The sequence below is a fragment of the Styela clava genome, chromosome 2, assembly GCF_964204865.1.
Source record: "Styela clava chromosome 2, kaStyClav1.hap1.2, whole genome shotgun sequence".
Lineage (NCBI taxonomy): Eukaryota > Metazoa > Chordata > Ascidiacea > Stolidobranchia > Styelidae > Styela > Styela clava.
In genome coordinates, this window is record NC_135251.1 from 5,092,361 (window position 1) to 5,117,592 (window position 25,232).

At 36.3% G+C, this 25,232-nt stretch overlaps 1 protein-coding gene across 2 annotated transcripts; it reads left to right on the plus strand.

Moving 5' to 3' along the window:
- Positions 1 to 20,670: 20,670 nt before the first annotated feature.
- LOC120335786 (uncharacterized) lies at positions 20,671 to 24,126 on the plus strand. Of its 2 annotated transcripts, XM_039403406.2 has the most exons (6): positions 20,671 to 21,917; positions 22,136 to 22,194; positions 22,417 to 22,432; positions 22,682 to 22,732; positions 23,102 to 23,322; positions 23,738 to 24,126. In XM_039403406.2, exons 1-6 carry the CDS (start codon positions 21,848 to 21,850, stop codon positions 23,930 to 23,932), a joined length of 612 nt encoding a protein of 203 aa, XP_039259340.2. In that variant the 5' UTR covers positions 20,671 to 21,847; the 3' UTR covers positions 23,933 to 24,126. The 2 variants fall into 2 exon arrangements, with proteins under 2 accessions (XP_039259340.2, XP_077966319.1); XM_078110193.1 differs by lacking the exon at positions 22,682 to 22,732.
- The last annotated feature ends 1,106 nt before the right edge of the window (positions 24,127 to 25,232 follow it).

The following is a 25,232-nucleotide window of genomic DNA, read 5'->3' on the forward strand; positions in this document are numbered from 1 at the left end:
TAAGAACCCTTGGCTTATTGAACAGAGATGTCTCACATAAAAATATTTTCAAGTTATTTCTGTGGTTTCTAGTTGAACAATTTTTAGACAGGCGTGTCACCAGCAGAAGAAGCTAATGAATTATTAGAAACTATTGAAGTAATAGCTCACGAAGTTTTTTTCTGCTACAAGCTTCAGTGGTGTGAATAGATGGGAAATTAAATTTAAATGAACGCCTTTGATGAAGTTGAGAATATAAGTTTAGAAACGGTTTACAATTGACACTTTTTATGGCCCCTAGGGAAAATTTGAAAAATGGCAAAACAGTGATTGATGACCTGTAGCTTTGGAGTGTCTATCAACTCGAGATGCGTGAACAACTATTACAAAATGAGGTAACAAACATGTCATCATATATTTTAGTGGACTTTTATGTAATGCATCCACTACTTCCAGATAGGGGTAGTAAATACTACCTGTTATTTATGGGAAATGCAGGGGGGCGCTTTGTTTTAGATGGGATTGACACTGCGAAAGACAACATCAATCCCAAATCACAAACGGTTCATTTTTGGAGGCAGGAATGTGATATCTCTGGGAATGTGATATCTTTAGAAAAAGCTCGTGATAATCATAAAGAAACAAAAGTTATTTGAACTGAAGATCAGACAAGATTTTCACAACTGGATTTTCAAGCATTCGGCGAAAAGAGATGTTAGTTTATCAGGATATCAGCCGACCTGTCTGCATACTTAAGATTTTGGTTCGGTAAAACTGGTTAAAAAAAGGTAATTTCATTGCTGAACATCATTGGCAAATGCCCAAGAATATAAATTTTTAAAAGAAAACTTACTAAATTCAAACCATTTCTTTAAACAAAAAGCAAAGCCAGAAACTAGTTTTCGAGATTTTACATTTGTTTACTTTTTGGCTTCGTTTTCTTAACTAAGAATATGAAAAACAGCAGCTAACGCTAATCACTCAGATGTCATTATTAGAATTCGCATTTCGGCACATGCACCGACACATACCTCGCATTCTACTTATTTCGCAATCTTCACCACTTTTACCCACCAAAATTATATAAAACTGTAAAAAGTAAGCCTAACCCGTGAATATTACGTTCTCGTGGTCATGTATTATAGAGGCTACAGCACATTTGATTCTGAAAACAATGACCGCTTTTGTAATGCACATCCTTGTCATGCGTTTTCCAGGGCCTCGTCTCACGGCCTGCACGAAACGGCCGATGAGCCTGCATTTGTTACTTCTGGTAAACGAGCACGTGCATTGCGCGTTATAAACTTTACCATAAGTTTTGCCCTTTTTGGGGGCATTTCTGTCATATGTTTTTTTCGTTTCATCGAGGTTTGTGTTTTCAGAATGCCGAAATAAATTTTATTGTTGTGGTGTAAATTTCCTAACACACGTACGCAAATTAAGTAGTAATGGTCTCTCGCCCATTTACCAATCCATGTCTGGTATGAATTTGTTAGTCAGTTAGTTGTTTTCAGATGCATTGACTTGGCAAGACAAAGTGCACTGTAGGCTACAGTACCTAATGAATATGGAAAAAAGTTAAATACGGATAGTGTGCACTGTGCATACGCTGTATATCGCCTACCGATACGTACTATCTTGGTGATATTCTTTGTAAATGTGTGAATGAGTAGTGCCATTATAGAGCATAAATCGAAAATAACAAATTGCGTTAATCAAAAAAATTCAATAACGATGATGGTAGGTAGCACTGGTTATTGATGTTTTCACCAGCATTAATTTGGATTTCTGCCCATTGACAAATCACCTTTGCCTACTATGTCTCTTTAACTAATATCCCGGAATGGAACGAATATATTTCTCCCAAAGTGATTTAATCCAGATATCAGTAAGACAAAGTAACCTGACAAACAATAAAGACGAATATTAAAATGAGTACGGACAACCAGGCACAATACAAAGCAAGAATATACCAATTCACTTACATTTAAATGAGGCTTTGTCAAAACAGATTATCCCAATGTAAGAAACTTAAGAAATAGATTATTCATACCCAATGACTATAGCACCATTAACAAGCTTTTGAGAACAGATCTAAAGACAGACTAAAGCCCCAGACAGTTAACCCCAACAAGAAGTAATCAGCCAATAATCGCGATGCAGTGAACCATACGTAAACACACCAAAAGTAAGTAGTACCAAGATAAATCAGTCAAATGTTCAAATCAAGCATCAAGTTCTCTGTTTATGTCCGCAACAATGGCCATTCAGCCAAGATGACGTAACAATGGAATTTTTGATGCCGCTCAGGCAGGTAACGGTATTCAAGCCTGGTTGTAACGGAGTAAACATCGCCGCTTTTTCGTGCTATTCGTCAGTTTTCAATTTTGTTTTCGAAAATTAGTTGTTGTGAATGAAGTTATTCAATTCCCATGAGCTTTAGTTTAGTTACAATAATAAAAAAATAGTCCCGGAATAGCTGCGATAGGTTAGGATAAAATGAGCTATTAAAGATGTAAGCGGTACGTGGTTGTGTATTTTAATAAAAATAATGGTTTTTATCGCGTGTTAGTGTGAACTCTCCAAAACACTCTCATAATAAACATCCAAACTTTTGCAATAGTAAAGTATGGAGAGAATAGCCGCAAGTTGCCGATCACGGGATATGTATATTTCCTGTTATTCCTGCCTTTTTCGCAATTTCGATATGTAAACAGCCAAACGCGAGTTACACACCCGGTCACACACCGAAAACTTTGAATCCTAATTTTGTATACAAGTTTGTTTTCTGGTTTGACAAAAATAATCTCTCTCAATTATTTGCTGTCTTTATTCTGGACTTATTAATAACTTAGCGTATTGAAGGCATTGTAGTTCATTAATATTTGTTCAATACATTTTGCACAGACTTTCCAATATTACAAAGTCGGCTACCGTCACCGAACGTAAAAGCCACTAGTGTTAATTGTCTTCAACATTTTCCTGTGTGATCTCGTCATCACAGAAAAAAGTGCAACATTGAACGGATCAAAGTACACATATCATATTGAAAAACGCATCTCAAGTGTTTAAAGAGGTATGTATCCTATCTGCTGCTAATCCAGACATACATTAATTGGAGTGTCAAATTATATGCTAATAGCTGTAAATCATAAATGTTAATGAGACTTTTACAAATTAGCTGTCGTGTTTTGAATATCAGAAATTTTTGTGATATTTCAATAGAAAACAAGGCATGACATCTCAATTCATTGGTGCAGCTAAAGTTTCGGACTATGAGGATCAAAGATTTTGTGAATGGACTATATATATATTATATACGTTTATATATATAGGCCTATAGCCTAGGGTGTGACATGATGGTTGAATGTGAAAAATGGCATCGCCCTAAATAGGTAATTCAAAAAGACCATTCAAAATATATTAGTGAAAATGACTGGAGAAATATTTTACTTGTATGTGATGAAACAAATGTGGCATTCCATGATGAGGAGTCTGAGGGGTACATTACTGGAGGCAAGAAAGATCACACTAAATCTGAACATGAGGTCAATTTGCGCAGTGTATCTGTAATACCTTCCGAAATTTGGAATCAAGTATGGCTGATCGGACAGAACATCGTTTTAGTTCCAGGCGAAGGAAAGAATGGAGAGGAGGAAGGAGAAGCGAATTAGAATGAGGAAGTAATTGATTGAATAAACAGATTAGTTGGCTTGGTAATGATGAGAAAAATGTTGTCAATTGTATAAGGAGAGGGTGTCAAGTCACTCTCTAAAAAAGAAACAGTAACCCATTTGATTCTAAAAAATCGATGAACAATCTTTGAATATTTAAATATATTTCCATTTTGAAATTGCATGAAAAATTTGCATTTGTTTTAGGCAAAAAAGAAATGCAATAGAGACAAAACGTTTTGCAATCACCAGTTGTGTTGCATGAAAGAATGAATTTGACAGTTTTTTTGGCATTCACCATGAATCTACAAGTAGCCACTGATATGATGTGTAAGGCAGTGCTCTTAAACTTATCAAGTCGTACTCCTTTTCAGAATTTGCGTAGTCTCGCGCTCCACCTTAAAAATAATTAGCTAACTATAAGCTACAAATAACAGATAGTAAGGCGAAATTTGTTCTAGAATCTGCGAACTTACAGCATGAAGTTGAACTCTTAAACATGCTCCACGCTAAGGATAATAAAAAGATAAATAAATGTAAATATCTAATATGACGCGTGCAAGATCAAGTTTAACAAATATTTTTTATTTTAATTAGCGCCTGACCCCCTAAAAATTGTTTCCACCGCACCGTTTGAGAACCACTGATGTAAGGACTAACTAGGGAATTACTATTTTTTGAATAGTTCAATATTTTACCCAATTCATTACATCCCTAGTGAGGTGGTGTATATATAAATTGAATCAAGGATGTTGAGATACCAACACAGTTTAGCCCAATGCTTTTATAACAGTAACAACTCATATGCTTAAAATTCAATAATCTTGCATGATACCCACTTGTTAAATTCCAATCATTTGCCCAATTACCACTCTTCAGCAATTTTTTAGATTTTGAAATTTCCAAATTTATTACTGACCTGCGAAACCTTAGGTCAAAAACAAAACTCATAAATTTCATAGAGCCAGTTTGCTACCTATATGACATCACAGTACAGGACTATATGTATAGTTTATTTCTTGAGACATAAACAACAAAAAAGTCTGGGCGGATCGCCGATGCAAAAACCAAGACAAGTTCGGCCGAGATCCCAACGGGAAGCTGAGCGCTGACAGATGAAAGAAAAAATCATCATTCATTTTTTATATGCAACATTCGCGCTGAAACGATAGCTGGGTTCGTCTCAATTTATTTGACGTCGATTCTAAAATGAAGAATTCTGCAAGTAGTTCAGAAGAGACTGGTTTACTGCGGATATTATAAACACCGCGCAACTAATTTTGACATCTTGGACTTTCTTGGTAACCTGAAGTTAACGGTCTGCAAAGCACAATGTTTCACTGGGTGATGGCGTCAAATATATTCTCATCTGATCGAAATACTATACAGACTTATGATAGATAGCTCTTTTATGAAATACAATGAAAATGACAAAAATGCGATTTCATTTCTTATGCGGCCAAGACTAGGAACAACTAAAATAAAAATTGAAATTCCCGCTGTTCAGCAACAACTTTAGGTTCACGTTGTGGTCCATTCTTATTAATTATTATTACATAGCTCTATGTAACGAAGCAACACTAGAGCATATAAAATCTCAGGAAAAATATTCGCGACGGTCTAGTAACTAGTTTCTAAAAACCTGTCGTCAGTATTTAACGTTAGCTATGAACGCGTTGTACCCACAGCGAAGAGATTGTAAATTCTGATTTGTTTTTGCAACCGATTGTCTTAAAATGAAAATCAGGCCGCGATCGACTACAAGTCATGTTTGAATTATTACCATGCGAAATGCTGTTTCAGTACAGGTTGACGCAATGGAAAGCAGCGAATCGGAATAGTATTGCAAATAGTGCATTCAATGCTTGATTACTCAATTTAAAGGAAAATTCAATTATATACTGTATATAATATATATTCATTTTTTTCTAGGTACGTCGGACAAAGGATCTCCCACAGAATTACATACACCGAACGATAAAACATTCACGCTGACTTGTGTTTGCCGCAAGAGTTCATACGAACGACACTAAAAGGCTGTGATGTGACATTTAAACGAATGAACCACGGAAGCATGGATTTCATTCCTTCCTATATTGAAGAGTAGACGTAAACGGAAGAAATCCCATCATTTGCCGACATTATTCACGCCATAACCACATAAAATACGCTCCATGATTTGCGACTTCATTTTATCTATTGAGTTCAACAGACCAGTCTCTGAATTACAACGGCATTATATTACAAGGAAAAGCAAGAGAATTATGGTTGGTGGGTTAGTCCATTCTCGATTTCGAAAGAAGCTTTGTCAGTGAATCAGTTACCATAGTAACGATAATCGGATTCTTGTATTAAAGTATTTTCGTTTCAAGTCTTTTTGATTCATTCGGGTGAAACATAATAGCCAACGCACTAGGAAGTCTTGAAATAATTCGATATTGTTGTACGCATTATGAGGAAAATATCGGTTTAATACAAACTCATATTGCTACTAAAAGACATATTATTACAAAAACAAGCCAACGACATTGCGGACTAACGTTAAGGTTTTGAAATACAGATCTGTGAATTCTACTAGCTTTGCAAAAGCCACTTGCAAAAGTAAATGCCAACCTTTTATTTGACAAGTAATGGAGAAAGAAAACGAGAGAATACCCGGTCTAACCGACTTTAAAAGACAAACAAAGCTTGGTGAGTAATTTAATTACGATGGTACCGGTAACGTCATAGCTATATTTAGATCAGGGGTTTCCAAACTCTTTGAAAAAAATTCCATGACGAACCCCTTGCAATTTATTTAATGATCCCCGGCCTTGTGCACTAAAACAAAATATTAAAAGATCATAACAGAAAACTAATGCGTCGTATAGTGAAACGAACAAAGGAATATAAAATGCAACTCTCATGTCATGTGTGACATCCAGTCTTCGATATTTGGTAAACGTACAAAATGGCAACGTCAGCGACAGCTCTACTGTTTGTAAATTTGGGGTGGCATGAATTGAACTCTCTCTGTGATATCACAAGCCCACAGCACTATTACATCACAATGGGACAGCGCGTGATCGGAACAGAAGGTGAAGAATCAGTGTCTCCAGCGGTGATTGCGAATCAGAAAAAGGCGACAAATGTGTATTTGCAAAATTAGGCACTTAATTTTGTACTATCAAGCTATTAGACATATTACAAATTTGTTTTGCGGGCCCTCCGAAAGTGCTTAACGAACCCCAAAAGGTCCGCGGACCCCAGTTTAGGAACCACTGAATTAGATAATTCACTCCTGTGTCCTGTTCATGAAACTAAGGTTCTTAACATTTGAGAAGCCCTTGCCTACCGATATCTTAAACCAAACAATGTGTTGCCTTAAAATACTAATCTTGGAATCAGCGGGGAGTTCGGATTGGATACGGTACCGTATGACATAGTTTATTTTGATGCGACTGGCAGCGTTGTCAACCGCGCGCAGGAACATATGCAATCCCGAAAGGGACAGTTTCTTAGTACATCTCAATGACGACGCCTAAGCAAAACAGTGCTTAGACGGCTCACCGGAAATCATTGTTTGTCCTGAAGTCACTGTTTTGTACAGAAAAATATTGGGGGGTGGCGTGGATTTGGCAGACCAAATGGCAGGGTTGTATAATACGAATCGTAATGAAATGTTGGAAAAAGGTCTTTTATCAATTTCCTTTCTTTGCAGTAGTCAACTCGGGGATAGTCCACAAAGAACTGCAGCATGAACCGGAAATGGCATTCTAGGATTTCCTTTCTGATGTATCTGAAAACCCGCTCTAGCTAAAGGGCAAAGTGATAATACTATAAGATCGATACAACCTATCAAAATTGGTGCGGCTGAAAGAAAATTTATATAAAATTCCGCAAAGTTCAATTCCACTTACGAAGTCGCAAAATTCCCGGAATGAAGCATCCAAAAATGGAGAACTTGACATATTCAGGAGAGAGTTGGGAGTATGCGGCAAAGTACGACGTGCTTCTTCTACCAGAAGAAACGAGGAAAAAAATTGGTTTACAAAGAAACGCATGTAAATAGGTAATTTGGCAATTTCTACTTTGAGATATCACAAAGAAAAACAGCATCACCTTAGGTCAGTACTTACTAGCTCTGCCAGTTCTGTACGATGTGATATCAGAAACTATCAAGCGAGAACATTGACAGCATCCGAGTGTATACGACTCGACGGCCTTGTTGCGGAATTTATATGGAGAGATATGAGACCATTCTCGGTGGTGAATGGTGAAAGCTGATAAAGGGTCTGAATGCTTCATACAAAGTGAAGGACAGGAAAACGTACACCGCTATTACAAAAGAAAGGATTCGTCCACTGGATAACAAGCGAGTGGAAGATGCTATCTGCCGTCATTGCAACCCAGCAAATGACAGAGGCCCACACTGCTGAAAACTTGTCAGCAAGATTAAAAGAAATTACGTCAGAAATCGAAGACGAAAAAGTAGTAGGCGTGGTGACGGACAACTGAAGGAACATCTGTAAGGCGATGGATCTTCTGCATGATTTGCCTGCAATTAATTGCTTTGCCCATACTCTGCAGCTAATCTGGCATAAACTTTCCTCTATTTCTATGTCCGAGTCGCTGCACGTCGGCTAGTGTCGTACTTCAAACACTCTACGAAGGCAACTTCGGCTCTACGAGAAAAGCAGCAACAAACCTCTTCTAGTTCACTTCAGTCAATAATGGAGGTGAGCACACGATGGAACAGTAGTGCAGTACTCTGGACATGTTTGAGCGTCTTGAATAACTGCAGTGGAGTATACGAGCTGTGCTAAATGATAGAAATATAATCAAACCAAAAGAGGCGGAAAAGTTGAACTTGACCAATCTGAGTTGTCAGAATCTTGTCAAGGTTTTGAAACCATTCAAAAAAGTTACGACGATGATGTCATCCAGTTCTTACCCATCGCTTTCATGGGTGTATCCTGCTTTATTCGTATTAATAAAACGTCTGGAAATCGGAAGTTGAGACATTGCGCCAATCATTTGCTTCAAAGGCACAGTGAATGAACAGATCGATTGACGCTTTTTTCACCGGTGATCGGCAAAAGTCAACGGCGATTCGAGCTGCGGCTTTGAATCAACGGTTTAAGCTATTGTTGTTTGTCACACCCGATTCTGCGCGCAAAGAAGCATTGAAGAGTGAATTCAAATCTTCGGAGCGGTTGAGTACAAATCACACCGACAATATGGAAGTAGAAAAACCAAGCGAAAGATCAGGAAGCAGTGAGGACGAATCCATGTTTGGAGAACTATGCGGAAAAGGTAACACATTGACAACATTTTCGCCAGGGGATCAATACGAGGCTTTTTTGCGTGAACCAGCGGGAGAGGCAAATTGTGACCCACTGGTGTGGTGGCAAGTCAATAGATCCAGATTTAAATAGGTTGCGGAAATGGCGCAAAAATATATGTGTGTACCTGCTACTAGTGTACCATCAGAGCGTGTATTCAGCACGGCAGGAAATATTGTAAATGAAAATCGTTCATCCCTGCTTCCTGGAAATGTCGATATGCTGATATTCCTGCCCCAGAATGCGCATTTGTTGAATGACATTGAATAGACGCTATTGCTAAAAAATCATGAACAATGTATTCCGACAGGAAATCGATTCTAAACTTGTCTTTTTCATAATCGGCAATGCTGGTACTTTGACTATTTCTTATATTTTACTGATGTTTACCATTTGAGTCATTGATATTTTTTTGAATTGAACTAATGCCACGGAGATAAATTTCGACGAACTACTCTTTTATATAGAAATTGTACAGTATAGAGATGATTATTACCTGATATGTTATAATAAATCGTAACCGTTAATCAACAAAAATCGGTTAATCTTTCCCAGCTCTAGTTTTAAGGGACTTCTAGGTAATGCATCCTCGACCTACAGAGTACAGACGGGTACTCGGGTAGTCAAAACTGCATGTTGCTTTCACAATTGTAAATGGGGAAAAGGCAGGCTTTGTTTCGTATGTGATTGACAATGCAAAGGACAACATCAACCTCAAAGTACGAACTATTTACTGTGTTGCAGTCAATTGGACGATTGTTTCTCTGGAATCTAAAAGCAGTATTTTAAGAAGTTTGCCAAGATAGGAGGTTGTTCGGCTGAATTCATAAGCGAGCCAACAGCAGTTGCTCCAATACATCTGGGCTAAATGCTGCGGGTGCTCTAACGATTATTTAGTACATTTTCATGAATCCTTCACGAAAAGGGAGCTTCAATCAAACGTATTGGGTTTCCTGCAAATGCAACTTTTATATATACGGGGACGCTCGGAAATACTTTAGGAATAAATGCGTTTCAACCCATCACCAGTACTATTTAACGAGTCTTATAACAAACTATCTCTAAAAGAAAGAGATTACCGCACATATATGCACCTTCAGCTGACGTATTGCGAGAAATGATAAAAGATTTCAGAAAAGTACATTTTCATCAACTAAATAAATGATGAAAGAAAACAAGTACTTCAGGTAGGTTCTTTGAATTGCCGGGACTGAGCCACTCGGTAAATTATACTTTGCTGTTACAAGAGATTCTTTTATAATAATGCAACCGGTAGCATCACCAAGCGCAATAAGTGGAAGCAGAAATTTATACTCTTCTCATTGAAAATCTTTACCAGAGAACATTTCATCGTGCCTTAGCGCTACAGAATCAGAGTGATTTATTATTATTTGCCGCAGTTTGAACTTTCCGTACGCGTTATGGGAAAAAAGACATCATGTCTGTCTAGTGTTGCCTAAGATGGATCTCATTAAAATCAATCTCCACCCATTATATTCTAACGGTATATCCGAAAGCGTCGATCGTACGATTGGCTCCTGTTGAATGCATGGCCGAACCAAGACATGTCACCCATTTGATTCTTCCGTGAATGAAAGGCTTATGGCCTCAAAGAGTGACGGCGTTGTTTGGCGCTTTCCCGAACGGGTAAGTTAAACTTTTTGTAAGTGGATCTTTGTCATCGACTAATACGTGTTTATTATATCAGAGTTGACGCTCAATTAGGAAAGTATCGCTTTTGAGGGGAGCCATTTGGAATTGTGGCAACTTGGTCACTTTTCTGTATTATCGATCCAAGAAACGGATTAAGAGGACATATCGCACGAGTGCAGAATGACTAACAAATCGTGCGTGGATTGGTGTAAATTCATGTGTGGGTATGCGTTTCCTAATTTTTGAATTTTGAATATATTCCAGTCCCATATACAATATGGCGTAGTTGCATCGGTCTCTGCTGATAAAATTTTATTTATTGCACCGTGCTTATTATATTGTGCCCCAATTACACAATGAAATTTACCCTGCCTTTTCTTTTTTCTCTAATAATAGCAAAAAAACAATATTTGTTCCTAGGTTATGCTCTTTCATACATTGAAGTCAGTCTCCCTGTCATGCCCCTTCTTCTGCGTCATCTGCAGTCAGCAGCACTTCACACAAAAAAAAAGAAGACGCTGTGATGACGAAGCGAGTGATATAGTTACAATACAGAAGGATACAAAAAAACTACTGCATAATTTGGTAGACCCTCACAAAAAAATGGAGAAGAGTCTTGCAATAATTGCTGAAAAATATTGTGAGGCCAAGTAACTCAAAATCGTGACTTATACCACATCCAAACAGTTTGTTAGTGATTCAAACATTGCCTGTTAGCATTTCACATAATCTAGGCCAAACGCAGGATGACAGTTATAAAAATTAACACTGATCAATTATAAAAAACGTCTGTCCACCCGCTTGTATATGGGGTGATTCAAAAGTGGGCAGACTGCAAAAAAACTTATAATTAACATTAATTTATTATTACTCTCAAATTACTTTTGGTTTACCCTGTGCATTTTTTCATTAAGCCTGAAATTTCGTTACAATTCGCACGACTTTTTTTGCACAACTACTATAATTTGAAATCCCGATACTTCTGTGAATTTGGAGATCTTTTTATGTTGTTACTATTGACCAATACTCCAATCCCATCTGTAAACTATTATCGTAATATAAAGAGGTTTTCAAATATGGCACCAAAACAATAAATGTGAATTAAATACATTGCAAAGATGAAATATGGTTAATTGGAAAATTCCACAAATTAGTGATCAATTGGTTTTGCCAAGCGAGAAGAAATCACGTCCTGGCTTATTGCTCTTACCATCGTACATCAGTCGTCTAGCGAGCTCTTCAGCGCGTTAAAGAACTTTAGCGAATACCGATTCTCAGTAAAATGTGAGAAGAAGGCACTTTACGAGACGCCTCATTTGGCGCCAAAAAAATTTCTCTCGAATATTTACGAAACTTCGTGAATACCATTTTTGCTTTTCACGAGAAAGTCGGTGCTTAACTAACACGTTAAATCAGTGGTTCTTCAACTGGGGGGCGCTATATGCTCACAGGGGGGGGGGGGGGGCGAGAGGTCACAAGATGGAGTCGTAGATTTACATAAAACGGCTCATGAAACGGTCTTCTTGTCCGTTAAAAAGACCGGCTTTTTCGTGTTATAATAAATTTTTCTGTCTCGTAATAACTACAATAATTCAAAATGTCTCTCTATTTTAATTAAATTTGTGTTCAAGGTAACTCGCGGTTGCGGCGAATCACGACAAAATAAACTCATTACCTATCTAATATACCACGCCAATCCGCGGACATAATTAAGTGTGATCAACTGCCCGATTATATTTAGTTTCTATATATATTGCACTCATACAAATTCGTTATCGTCATTAGAAAGAAAAGATATAGTATCTCAGAAAGTATATTTAATTTAGTACAATTAAAATACATGTAAAGTATATTAGTAGATGAAAAATACATATTCATCGACACGAAATCCCTGCAGTACGGCCTCTGAGTCGGTCCTCGAGATTACGCCAGTCGTTAAAAAAGCCTGACTTTTTCAACGGATATCGATATACTTATTTAAAATGGTTGCTTTCTTCCTTTAATTGTGATAAATCAAATCTGCGATTGCGTTGATAAAATAAAAGCACCACTGCTCCAAAATAACACGGTAATCCGCAACCATAAAAATGTCGATTACATTTTGTTTTGATCTGTATTCTTGCCAATTTCACCAATATGAGCTGTCCCTGTAACTCTTACTCCGCTCTTTCGCAATGCCACCACTCGATTAGTTTCAAGATATCACCGTTACAGATATTCCCAAGTCTGCGATCCCACGGAGTAAAATTTATTTCAAGTCTGTAGTTTTAGAACACTACTGGTGTGGCGCACGCACAATGAATTTATAAGTTTTTCAATGTCTAAGAAAGTGTTTTTAATCTGTCGCGGTCCACCCCAAAACAAAACTCATGGCGTTTTCCGTTCCATTTTTAGTATTTTATAATGCCACTTTTACAATGAAGAATTTTTTAGTTACGGATTCACTTCTTTATTCTATATTTAGCATAATTATAATCGTTTTCGCGGCACAAGAATATGTCGAGGGAAATTTCAGATTTAGGAAGAATAAACACTGAAATTAAGATTTTTAGGGATCAAATAACACGCCACGCTGACGTAAACAATGGAGATTCAAACAAAATGCAATCGCAAACGCCTTAGCGATTTTATTTTTCAGCGGTCAAGGGCCGGGGTAACGTCCACATGCATAATAACTATTAAAAATGAACTGCTTTTAAATTTACATAAATTCATTTGCACTTCTCTCCATTTTGTTTAAAACGTAAGTGAAGCCAAGAAGTCTGTAATTGTTGCTTATTTTTAGCACACAGTAAATAATTTTTGCGTTGCTCAATAGTGATGAAGTAAACAATTGATTGAAATTTTACGTGATTTATGTAAACGTTTGAGTTTATTGCTTGTTTAGTTTTACTTAATAATTAGTTTGACTTCACCAGGTATTGCAAACTGTGCGGAAAACCGAGAATTTATGATGACCAACCACTATTTGGCTTTAAACATGCTACAGTGAAGGGCGCGAAGTTGTACTCCGAAGCGTTTTATGCCTAAACAATCTGAGCAATGACGCTATGAGACCAACACTCTTATAGCGCCATCCTAATATATAACAACCTGTCCATCACAAAAGCATTTTTACAAAGCAAAAATAGGGGAGGCGCGAAGTTTGTAAAATGTTTCAAAGGGGGGCGCGACTCAAAAAGTTTAAGAACCACTGCGTTAAATGGTAAGGAAGCTTTGTGAATGGGGCCCCTGAAAAAACCTCCAGGTCGGCTTCAAATTGGCCCTATTTCAGGGCCATGCATGGACTTCTTTGCTACAGACCAGGGGTTCCCAAACTTTCTGGAGTTGGGACCCACTATCTATTACCACAGCTTATGGCGACCCACTTAACTTTAATTTTTTTTTTTTTATGATTTAACACAGAACACAGCAATGACTAATCATTGCAAAACTACCTTCTTTTCTCGAAAAAAAAGGCCTGGCCTGAAAATAAGATAATAATTTGAATTTTGAAAATGATTTTAATTGAACCCTACCCTTAAAATAAATTTAAAATATGTGCGAGAAGAAAGATTCATTGACCTGAGGTAAGGTGAAGATGACACCACTATTCAAGATTGTATGATGTCACAATCACAATTATGATATTTGTCACTTGATTTTTGTAAAGGAAATACAAATAAAAACAATGATTGTCGGTTTTTATATAATGTTTAGTAGAAAATCTTGTGATTTTTTACAATGTAATTTTATTTTTGATAAATGAACACAAAAGACCTCTTCCAAAAAAAACATAGTGTTATTCTTCGAAAGAAAATAAATCTAAATCCTGTCGAGGAAACACCGTAACAAGTGCTGTACAGTGTTTAAAACTGCTATGCGTAAAGCCACATGGTCATTCTTTGTGTAGCAAATTTTTGGTCCTTTGAGAAGATCGTAAAAAGGAAACTTTCACAGATTAGAATTTCAATTTAATTTCTTTCGTTTTTTTTTTAAGATTTACGTATTCGAGTCACCACCGATCCTAATAACCAGTATATATAATTAATCAAAGCTTTCTACATCTTTTCACGACCCACTAAGATTCCTTTTGCGAACCACCAGTGGGTCGCGACCCATAGTTTGGGAACCGCTGCTACAGACCAAGAGTACAGTTGTGAGCGAATTTGGCTAAAAAAATTGTAGCAGCAGATAGCAGTCTGTTAATAGAGTCAGATGGCGAGTTCTGTTATTGAACAACAATCAGTTACACCAACGGAGTGTTGTTCTTATGGATGGAAGGCGGATGGCCTCAAACGAATGACGACGTTGTTTGGCGCTGTTCCGTACGGGTTAGAGATGTATCGGTATCGGCAATATCGGCTGAATTAATACCGATATAATCCAGAATGTTTTAAAAGATAATTTAAAATATTACTTTATAATATATGTTTTTGCCTGGAGAGATCGTGAACTATGAGCCATGCATGTATCCACCCCCGCGGGTCCTAACGGGCCAATTCCATGTCAGACAAGACAAAAAAAGTTAAAAAGTCCACAGATTTTATTTATGCTTTGCATATATCCAGAATAACTTCCTACTAGCAAAATAAATAATACTTGAACAAATTTCGTCAAGTATTAGAGAAGTTAGAGCATTTTGAAGATTGCCATTACTTATGAACGAGACGATCTTTTGAAAGTTTTATAAAATAAATTATTAAACATTTATGTGCTTTTTTTAGATTAATTTTTCATTATTATAACCAATTTTTGGTGCTGTTGAAAAAAATACAATTGTTTCTCAGAAGGGTAACAAAAAATTGTTTTTTTCATATTTTCTGAAAGCTTGGTAACAATGCAAGTCTGTGTAAAAATTTTATTTTGTATTTTAAAAAATAGAACCTATTTTTGCGCTGTCAAAGTCGTGTCCAAATTCCAGGACAAAATGTTATATAAAGTAAGATTTTTCTCTATGACGTCATAATGGTGAAAGCTGATAACACAATAAACATCACACATTTATGAATCAGATGCCCAAACAATTGGAGCTGGACATAGTTTTTTTTATTAACTAACATTTAATAACAGGCAATAATAATTGAGGAAGGAGTGAAGAAGCAAGGAATACCAAAATAACTGCTACGCTAACAAACATGTTTTATTACCATCCAATAATACAATTTAATAAACATTTTAAAATAAAATTTTAACCAAAGAATATAAGAATTTACTATTAGTAATGCACGTCTTCATCCACCAGCTCAAAATGCATAAAACAATATAAAACATTTCAATTATTCTTTGCACTGTTGGGTCGTTTTTATGGGAATCTTTCGTGCCAAACAGTCGATATCAGGGAAGACGATTGTTCTGTTATTTGATACTGTCGCCTAGTTTTCTGTAATAAAAGACACTCTTTTGCGCAGATCACGTTTTCGAAGGGAATCCAGCATCTGTCATTATTGCTTGGCCAGTAAAATGAAACTGCCGGTCCAGCTGGATGAAAAAAAAATCTACATTTAAATCACCATGGGCTTTATCCACCTCTAAAACCATTCCTATGTACCATTTTTTGTCATATACACAACATACATATATCCCAACATTAAAATTGTTTCTACTAGATATATTTTTGTTGAAGTTCCAATTAAGCTGTATTCATAATCATTGCTAATTCTTTTCATTCCTATTTGATGATTTGAGAGTGGTATGAAATTGTGAAATGTTCTGGTTCCTTTGATGGTCGAAACCCCAATCCGAGTTTGCAGTTTGGACCTCGATAATTTTAATTCTTCAGATGGAAGGTGGAAAAAGTTAATCGATGACATGTGTTCTTCCATCATTTTAAAAACATCATCAATCTGATGTTCGGGTTCACTTCTTATATTTTTTAAAGAAGTTGTGCGTTTGATGGTACCACCAAGACCATCACAAGCGGACTTACCATGACTTGTGGCAAAAAAGACCATGAGGCTTCGATGTTAAAATCCAAATTTTTCTGATCGTGTTATTGCGTCTCCAATATTTTCTTTCAATTCGTCGAGAAGTCTATAATAGTCTTTCTCCATTGCAGAAAGAGTACGAATATCTCTTTCTAGATTCGGAAGACTTTCTTTGCACCCTGTAAGCGTGAATGACAATTTTTTCCTGAATTTTGATTCCACCTTTTTTCAGTTTCCTCTTTTCATATTTCAAACGACTTTACTGTGAAAGACTGTGCAATTTTAGAGGCGATTCTCCAATGGACATCAAACTGGCATTTACAGATTTTTTGCAGGCTAAAATTCTATCTGGTTCTTTGTATTCATCTTATTTAGTTTCTATCACAAAAGCTTTGACATGACAATTCGTACAGATTCTCTTACCAGGGGCAATGAAAATATTCTGGCTCTTCGGGATGTTATGGATTCTCCAATTTATACTTCTTAAAAGGATTGCAGCACTTTTTTGGTTGCAAAAATTCATATTTTGATATATATTTGGCCTCATGATGATGGCAAATCGTAGCAATATTTGACACTTCCACTCCTGTTCTGCAAGTCAGAAGGTTTCTCTCATTCTCATTAAAATCACTAATTTGTGCTCTCCCAAAATCCTTGCTAAAGGTCTTGATATTGCATTCCTCACTTAAAATATCCCCCAAGCTACAACTGCCTGTTGTCATTGTCCAGAAAAAAAGTATGGCCTTGCACAAATATAAGAAGTCCAAAATTTCGAGCTTTAAATTAGAAGATGACACCATTGGTAAAGCATTGTGATGTAAACAATGGTTCACTTTGTAAATTAGGTTCTTGTTATGTCACAATGGCACATTTGCGATTTTGCGAATTTATTATGGCCGTTAGAAAATACTACCATCTGCTATAAATTTCCAGAAAGTACAACTTGATTTAGTACTTATTATAAATATTTTTAAAGTTTATAAGTAAATCAAAAATACATACAGACATACAATTCATCGCCTTGCTTTATTAATAATTCAATTGTGATCATTTTAATCTACGGTTGTGTTGACGAAATAAAAGCAATACTACTCAGAAAATATCATGACAATCGGTGGACACAAAAATGCGTGGTAAAGTGCCCGATCCAAATTCGTTTTATTTTTAGTATTTTGTATTGCCTCTTTTCAATTTAGAAAATTTGCATTGCCACCTACCAGAAAAAAAAATATATTCCTCGTTGTTCGAACTTGCGAGAAACACCAACTTAGGGGACACTTATCGAGGTATCTATCGACGCGTGTGCATACTCGTGTTTTCGTCGGAAATCCTCTCGTTTGATTAAGCAACGCGCAAGTGACCTGTCGCGTCACCTGTTACCAAATTTTCGAACAAATGGCTATTCCAATAGTAAATGGCTATATGGAATATTCGAATATATGCCCAGCCCTACTCAGTAACTAGTAATTATAGACTCCGTTAATGTTATGTAAATAAACTTGCTTTTTATGTTTTACGTAAATCGTAACTTGGCTGATAGTTAAGTTTCGCAAAAACGTTTGCGGCCCGCAGTGAATTTCTGGCTTGTTGCGGACTCATTCAAACGCTCCGCGGACTCGGGTTGGGAAACACTGCTCTATAGTCTATCTACCTTCGGAAATACGCTTTACAATAGAATGAAGAGAATTGTGAAACATTGTTGTTGTTAAATATAATTATATTTTTCCTATGTTGTCAAATTCTGTCATAGCTCTCGCTAAGGGAGAAGTTGCAACTGCAAACTTACGAATGCTATCCAATAACTATGTTTTAAAATGCATGAAAATGAATACAGGAAGCATATTAAACATCAGTATCAAACTAATAAATAAATTAAACAGTATAAATACATGACAATAATATTCTGTGGCCCGTCGCATCGGGAAGTTGAGTACCTCTGCTCTACAGTCTCTACTCCACTGAAGGAAAGTGTTTTATTTCCTTATCTGTTCAATAAAATGAATCTTATGACAAACTTTCCAAGAAAGAAAGAGCTGAGTGAAAAAATATTTCAGACAAAGTACTTATTGGAATGTGATAAAAAAAATGAGGGTAAGACAAGTGCATCAGATTCCTGGGATTGAATTTTCGTGGCAGATTCAATCAGCAGCACGCAATTAAGATAGTAGACCTTGCTATTGCAAGAGAACCATTTTGATGCAACTGGTAGCATCATCAAGTGATTAGTAAAGAAAATAAGATACCTTTTAATTAGTTAAATATCACATGTATTTAATTAAACAAAGTATTAGAACAGCGTAGTGAAATGAGGTTAAACAAAACACCAAATGTGCATATAAGCCTCGATTGAACCGTGCAATTTTCATAATTTTATTCTTGAAGCAAACGTGCATAAAGGTAAAATAGTTAACTGGCAAATTTATTTAAACAAAGTATTAGAACAACACAGTGAAATAAGGTTAAACAAAACACCAAATCTGCATATTACCCTTTCCTGAACTGCGAAAAGAGTAAATCAAGTTTATCCCTTGCGTGAACCGTGCGATTTTATATACTAGCATAAGTGGACGTGCATGTCACCCTTCACTGAACTACGCAATTATATGAGCGAATAAAGTTCATTCACTGCACTTTGTTGTATGTGTTAGTGAAACAGCAGAATGAAACAGAGAGCAAACACGTGCATGTTACCTGCGCTCAACTATGCAATTGTAATGGGTAAATTAAGTTTATATTGTCAGCATTTAGGTATGTATTATGAGTCGATAATTTATTTAGCCACCATAATGAAAATACATACAGAATGAGCTAAAAAGAAGAAAAAGTTGCATTTCAGGGTGAAAGAAGACGCGATAAACAGGGTTGGATATTGAGCAGCAACACCTATGGAAAAGTCTAACATTAATTCATACAAGATACCGTGTTTCCCCGAAAATAAGACTGGGTCTTATTTCAATTTTCTTTCGAAATATAACACTAGGCCTTATTTTCGGGGGATGTCTTATATTTTCATTTATCAAAAAGAAAATTCCAAAGTAAAGAATTACGAGATTATCAAATATACAAAATATGAAAACTGATATTCATGTACTTTTAAGTAACACGTTTTTATTTAAAATAATTGCAAAGCATAAATCCACAATAATTTAAAAGGTGTCGGAGAGTTTTCTTGCTATCGAACATGCCCAAAAAGAAATTTGCGTTATTGACAATGGATTTTATTTTGAGGGCTTATATTAAAATCTTTTTTAAAATTCAAGCTAGGTCTCATTTCCAGGGCAGGTCGTATTTTGAGGGCTTATATTAAAATCTTTTTTAAAATTCAAGCTAGGTCTCATTTCCAGGGCAGGTCGTATTTTTGAAGAAAACACGATAGTGGAATTAAAATATTAATCATAGAAATAATAGTATAACAGCACGAGCAAATGGAACTTTCCTGAACTGCAAAAAGAGTAAATCAAGTTTATCCCTTGCGTGAACCGTGCGATTTTATATACTAGCATAAGTGGGCGTGCATGTCACCCTTCACTGAACTACGCAATTATATGAGCGAATAAAGTTCATTCACTGCACTTTGTTGTATGTGTTAGTGAAACAGCAGAATGAAACAGAGAGCAAACACGTGCATGTTACCTGCGCTCAACTATGCAATTGTAATGGGTAAATTAAGTTTATATTGTCAGCATTTAGGTATGTATTATGAGTCGATAATTTATTTAGCCACCATAATGAAAATACAGACAGAATGAGCTAAAAAGAAGAAAAAGTTGCATTTCAGGGTGAAAGAAGACGCGATAAACGGGGTTGGATATTGAGCAGCAACACCTATGGAAAAGTCTAACATTAATTCATACAAGATACCGTGTTTCCCCGAAAATAGGACTGGGTCTTATTTCAATTTTCTTTCGAAAAATAACACTAGGCCTTATTTTCGGGGGATGTCTTATATTTTCATTTATCAAAAAAAAAAATTCCAAAGTAAAGAATTACGAGATTGTCAAATATATAAAATATGAAAACTGATATTCATGTACTTTTAAGTAACACGTTTTTATTTAAAATAATTGCAAAGCATAAATCCACAATAATTTAAAAGGTGTCGGAGAGTTTTCTTGCTATCGAACATGTCAAAAAAAAATTTGCGTTATTGACAATGGATTTTATTTTGAGGGCTTATATTAAAATCTTTTTTAAAATTCAAGCTAGGTCTCATTTCCAGGGCAGGTCGTATTTTTGAAGAAAACACGATAGTGGAATTAAAATATTAATCATAGAAATAATAGTATAACAGCACGAGCAAATGGCGGTAAACGGAAAGCAAACACGCTCATGTGACCTCAGCACACTGCGCAATGGATTATTTAAGTTTGTCTGCTACGTGAAACCGGCCGTTTTTTTTTTTACTTTGTAAGGGTTAAATTAGTTTAGTAAGAGGAAGTGATGTGAAACGCGTTTATGTAACTAGCCATTTACGGTGTAATCACAATTTATGATTCAAGATTAGTTTCGCTAAAAGAGCGTATTGACTAGATGCGGCTGACAGAGGAAAGAGTGAACAGTCAAGTATAGTTTATTTTTTCAACTAGTAAATAAAAAAATAATTTGAAGTCGCAAGGAACCAAAGCTGGTTATTGAGCAACGACACTCAAGTTTCAAATATGTAATTAAAAAAGTGAGATTGTAGCGTTTGGAATACGGTGAGAAAGAACAATGTCTCCGTGGCAGGAAAAAATTCCAAGCAGAATTTTCAAGTTCGGTACCCACAGAAACCCATAATCATGTAATGACGTATCAGTCTGTTGGGATATTTTCGGTTTAAAGCGCATCTTCAATGCATTGAACAAAAACTTTTGAAAAGCCGAGAAATGAAGTTAATTTAAAGCAGTGGTTCCCAACTCGCGGGCCATCTACACCTCGCGTAACAATATAATATGGCTCACTGAACCTAAGTGAAATTGTTAAACACTTTAGGTTTTATGTGTGCGTTTTGGATTTGGCCAATTGTTACAATATTATCACTGTTCAAGTACGTGTATATTTATAACAATTCAATACCGGTATCTGTATTATACGTAAAGGTACCGTTGTCAACTTCTTGCGGGCGTTCCCCCTCTTGGACCGCGAATATCCATGTGCTTCTAACTTGGGCCCCCGGTCAATTAACTTTGGGAACCACTGATTTGAATTCTCATTCAGATCAAATATGTCAGTGCTGGTAATAGTATAATACCATACCATAGAATATTTTTTCTAGATATCTGCTTTATTCTTAAGCATTTAGTTGTGTCATCAAACCTTTCTAGAAGCAAACATGGACTTCGTCAAAATTATTTTGTTCATTTCTCTCATCTGTGGCTTGCTTGCGGAGATAAAAGTACCGGGTAAGGTTTGATTCGGGTGCAATTACCTGTTAGATTTGGCAAACCGGTTTACATAAATCTTTGCCTAAATCGGCTTTTGGTATCAAGAATTCTAAAATGTAGGAGCTTTTTAAATCATTCGAAAATATACCACATTCAACAAGTGTTGCAACATCTATAACTTTTGGCACATGATGTCGTTGTATTAAACTTGATAATATCACGTTTCATTTTGACAGCTGGATCCTGCGTTTCCAGGATCGTGAATGGTAAACTTGTCCAAGTTGGAGATTGCAAGGTAAATTCAGTTACCATTTTTATCGGGTGTTTTTACTTTTTGACTTTGAGCTAGGCTTTGGGTAGCAGTTACTGTTATATAGAAAGCAGCTATTTTTGAAGAGTTCGAAGCTTCTCTAAATCACCAACCCAATTTTCAATCCTGCTTCTGCATCTTACGCAACTAATATAATCTAAACGACGTGTTATAATCACTTTCTAATCATCTGTATCTATTTCACAGAAAGACGATGGATCCGGTGAGATAACCCTACTTCATGATATATATTATGTTTGAAAATACCCCCGTAAACGTATGGCAGACGTTTGAATCATAATTACGCAATGGTGCAAGAATATTCCCGGCGTGAAAGATAGTTAAAGTGTACAGTGGTTAGAAAGTTAAACAAGGTCGTCGATGGACAAAAAATGTGGACAATATAATACGATGGGAACTAATTTAAAAAGCCTTATCCCAAACACAAATAAAATATGTCATTCATTCACAGAAATTGCCAGATTGATCCAGAAAAGTCTTGATGAGAAGAAAAGAGCTGAACGTAATTTTATATTTGCGATTTGATAATTTGATCATAAAATATGCCACACCCATCAAAGCATCAGTGTTTAAATTATGAAGATTTTCAAGTATTGGACCCCGAGTTGTCACTGGGTGATTAAGACAATCCTTCCGCCAACCGTGTACCTAAACTTGATAGCTTCTGAAATAGATTTGTCGTTTACTTCTACTTTTTGCCTTATCGACTTTCCTCTCCTCGAAATTTATAGATTGCACTATTTCCAAAATATATATTTTGAAAGGAAGTCTCACTGAATTAGCAAAGCAATAAAATCTCAATCCGAGACCGTTATAATATTCCGAAATTTTATGATAAAAGTTTCAATGACAACAATAACGTTGTTTTCAGTTAAATGTGACGTCACATATAAGTTAAAATGCTACCGAGCAGTTGTGTACGACGCAAAAAACGTCACCTTCAATGATGCCGAACCAATCTGCAAATCGATGAACGGAAATCTCGCAAATGTTTACGACGGCGCGCATCTCCAGCTGTGGCGCACTTATCTTCACCCACTGATACCTGCTGGTCAGACATGGATTAACATCTGGACAGGGATGGAGTATAAGGTCAGTTAATATATCGCAATCTCAGCAGAGTTTGACTCATTTTTTGTGACTCACAGCTTGTTTCCAATAAAATTACAAAATATTGAGCAGGCTAACGATGCCTTATAGTTTATTGTGAAATTGGATAATTAGAAAACTCAATATACATGAATGTAATTCCAAGTATATTACAACGTCACAGACGAACCGTCCGATTGATATTCTGGTATTTCCGAATATTTTTAGATAGTTTCTGGTTTTCACTAATTTCCATGTAATTCTTAACACATCACTTGTCATACTTTGTCTATGATGATTATTACCTTTACTATGAAACTCATTACTACAAGCAAATATTTTTATTCTACATCTAATATGTCAGTTGCGTCAAAATTTCGAGCAACAGATTTTTAAACCGTTCAGTTAATTGTTACAGGACAATCAGCTTTTGCTGTCAAATGGAGAACCGATCACTAATGCAACAGAAGTGTGGGATCCTCATTATCCGGATTCCGATACATCGCGGACGAATGTTGCTGTTATTGTCGTTAAAAATGAAGCGTCTGAATATCAAGGATTGGGAAATATAGATCCAGGATGGGTGCGCCACGGTGTCATCTGTGAAATATAAAACCAGCTCAAAACCTGACAGAACGTCGTTGACGGACTGAATGATATGAACGACAAATAGTTGACCTTTTTCTCGTTTCGTTACCATTACTAATCAATGCCTTGAATTGGTCGCCTTGTCTATTGAAACTTTTTGCTTGGTAAATAAATTTATAGTTTTCTGTATATACCCAAACATGATAATAAACATTGATTCGATCATTTGTGGGCTCCTTTGTTCTTGTTCTAAAACAGCGAGTCAATTATTAGAAAAATCGCATGAAAACCAGATATCTGGGAACGGTGTTAAACTCACTATGTTGTTGTTATATGGCAGTAAACCTAACTCTTCCCTAATGAGTCGATGATGTGAACTTGTTGCAATGATTTCGCTCTTATATGGAAACTGCTCTCGTCACGATTTTTGAGAATATGATATTTTTATTGCATTAGTTTCTGCGATAGTAGCTTGTAATAATGTAAATTTCGCCAATACAAAGTACTGTGGAACAAGCAGCATAACGTAGGGTTCACCACTTACCAATAATTGAGCGAACTACAGAACTCGCTTGCTTTTAAAAGACTGAATATGGTTTATGTATTGTGTCGGTGCTCTGCAACACCTGAGACAGGGGCGTAGACAGGAATTTTCAAGGGGAGTGAGGCTGAAATTCAGGTGCTCCCGAAGTATGTGTAGTAAATGGAACACAACCTGAACATAGTATGTGTACCGGTCAGGGTTCAGGTTGTGCGTCATCTTGATACTCATACTTCCGGAGCGCCGAAATTTGTAATTGTCGAGTTTGACTGTAACAGGTGGTCTGGCCGGAGGCCGCAAAACGCGAGTTTCTAAGACAACTGATGTTCTAAAAAATGCTATGTATGATACAGAATGTTTTTAGAAATCGAAACTGAATATGTCAGGATTCGCCAGGAACAAGGGTCTCAAATGGAGATTGCGGACTAAATTGATGTCTCCCCGAGCATCGACTTCCTTGTTTATTTCGTGACATTGGCCAATCAGCAATATGCAAAGAGTGACGTAGTTTCGCATTCGCTCAGACAGATCTTCAGGCGTCATCGTAAACATTACCTCGTTTTTGCAATCTATTCGTTAATTTTTAGTTGTGTTTCGGATATTTAAATATGTATCAAATAATTCAATAATCACTTTGTCTTTTTAGGAGTTTTAGTTTAATTGCAGTAGTCAATAATTAGTGTAGAAATAGCTGCGATAGCTAGGCTAAAATTCTTTACCGGTTCTTTTATAAAACAGATTAGGCCATACGGTGTCGGTTGGTGATGACTGTTTGGGGGGAGTG

Bases quoted from the DNA above. Each gene is read 5' to 3' on its own strand.
- LOC120335786 (XM_039403406.2), top strand. From the start codon at position 21,848: ATGGACTTCGTCAAAATTATTTTGTTCATTTCTCTCATCTGTGGCTTG. The intron at 21,918-22,135 runs GTAAGGTTTGAT...TCATTTTGACAG, and splicing joins TGCGGAGATAAAAGTACCGG to CTGGATCCTGCGTTTCCAGG. The intron at 23,323-23,737 runs GTCAGTTAATAT...TAATTGTTACAG, and splicing joins GGACAGGGATGGAGTATAAG to GACAATCAGCTTTTGCTGTC.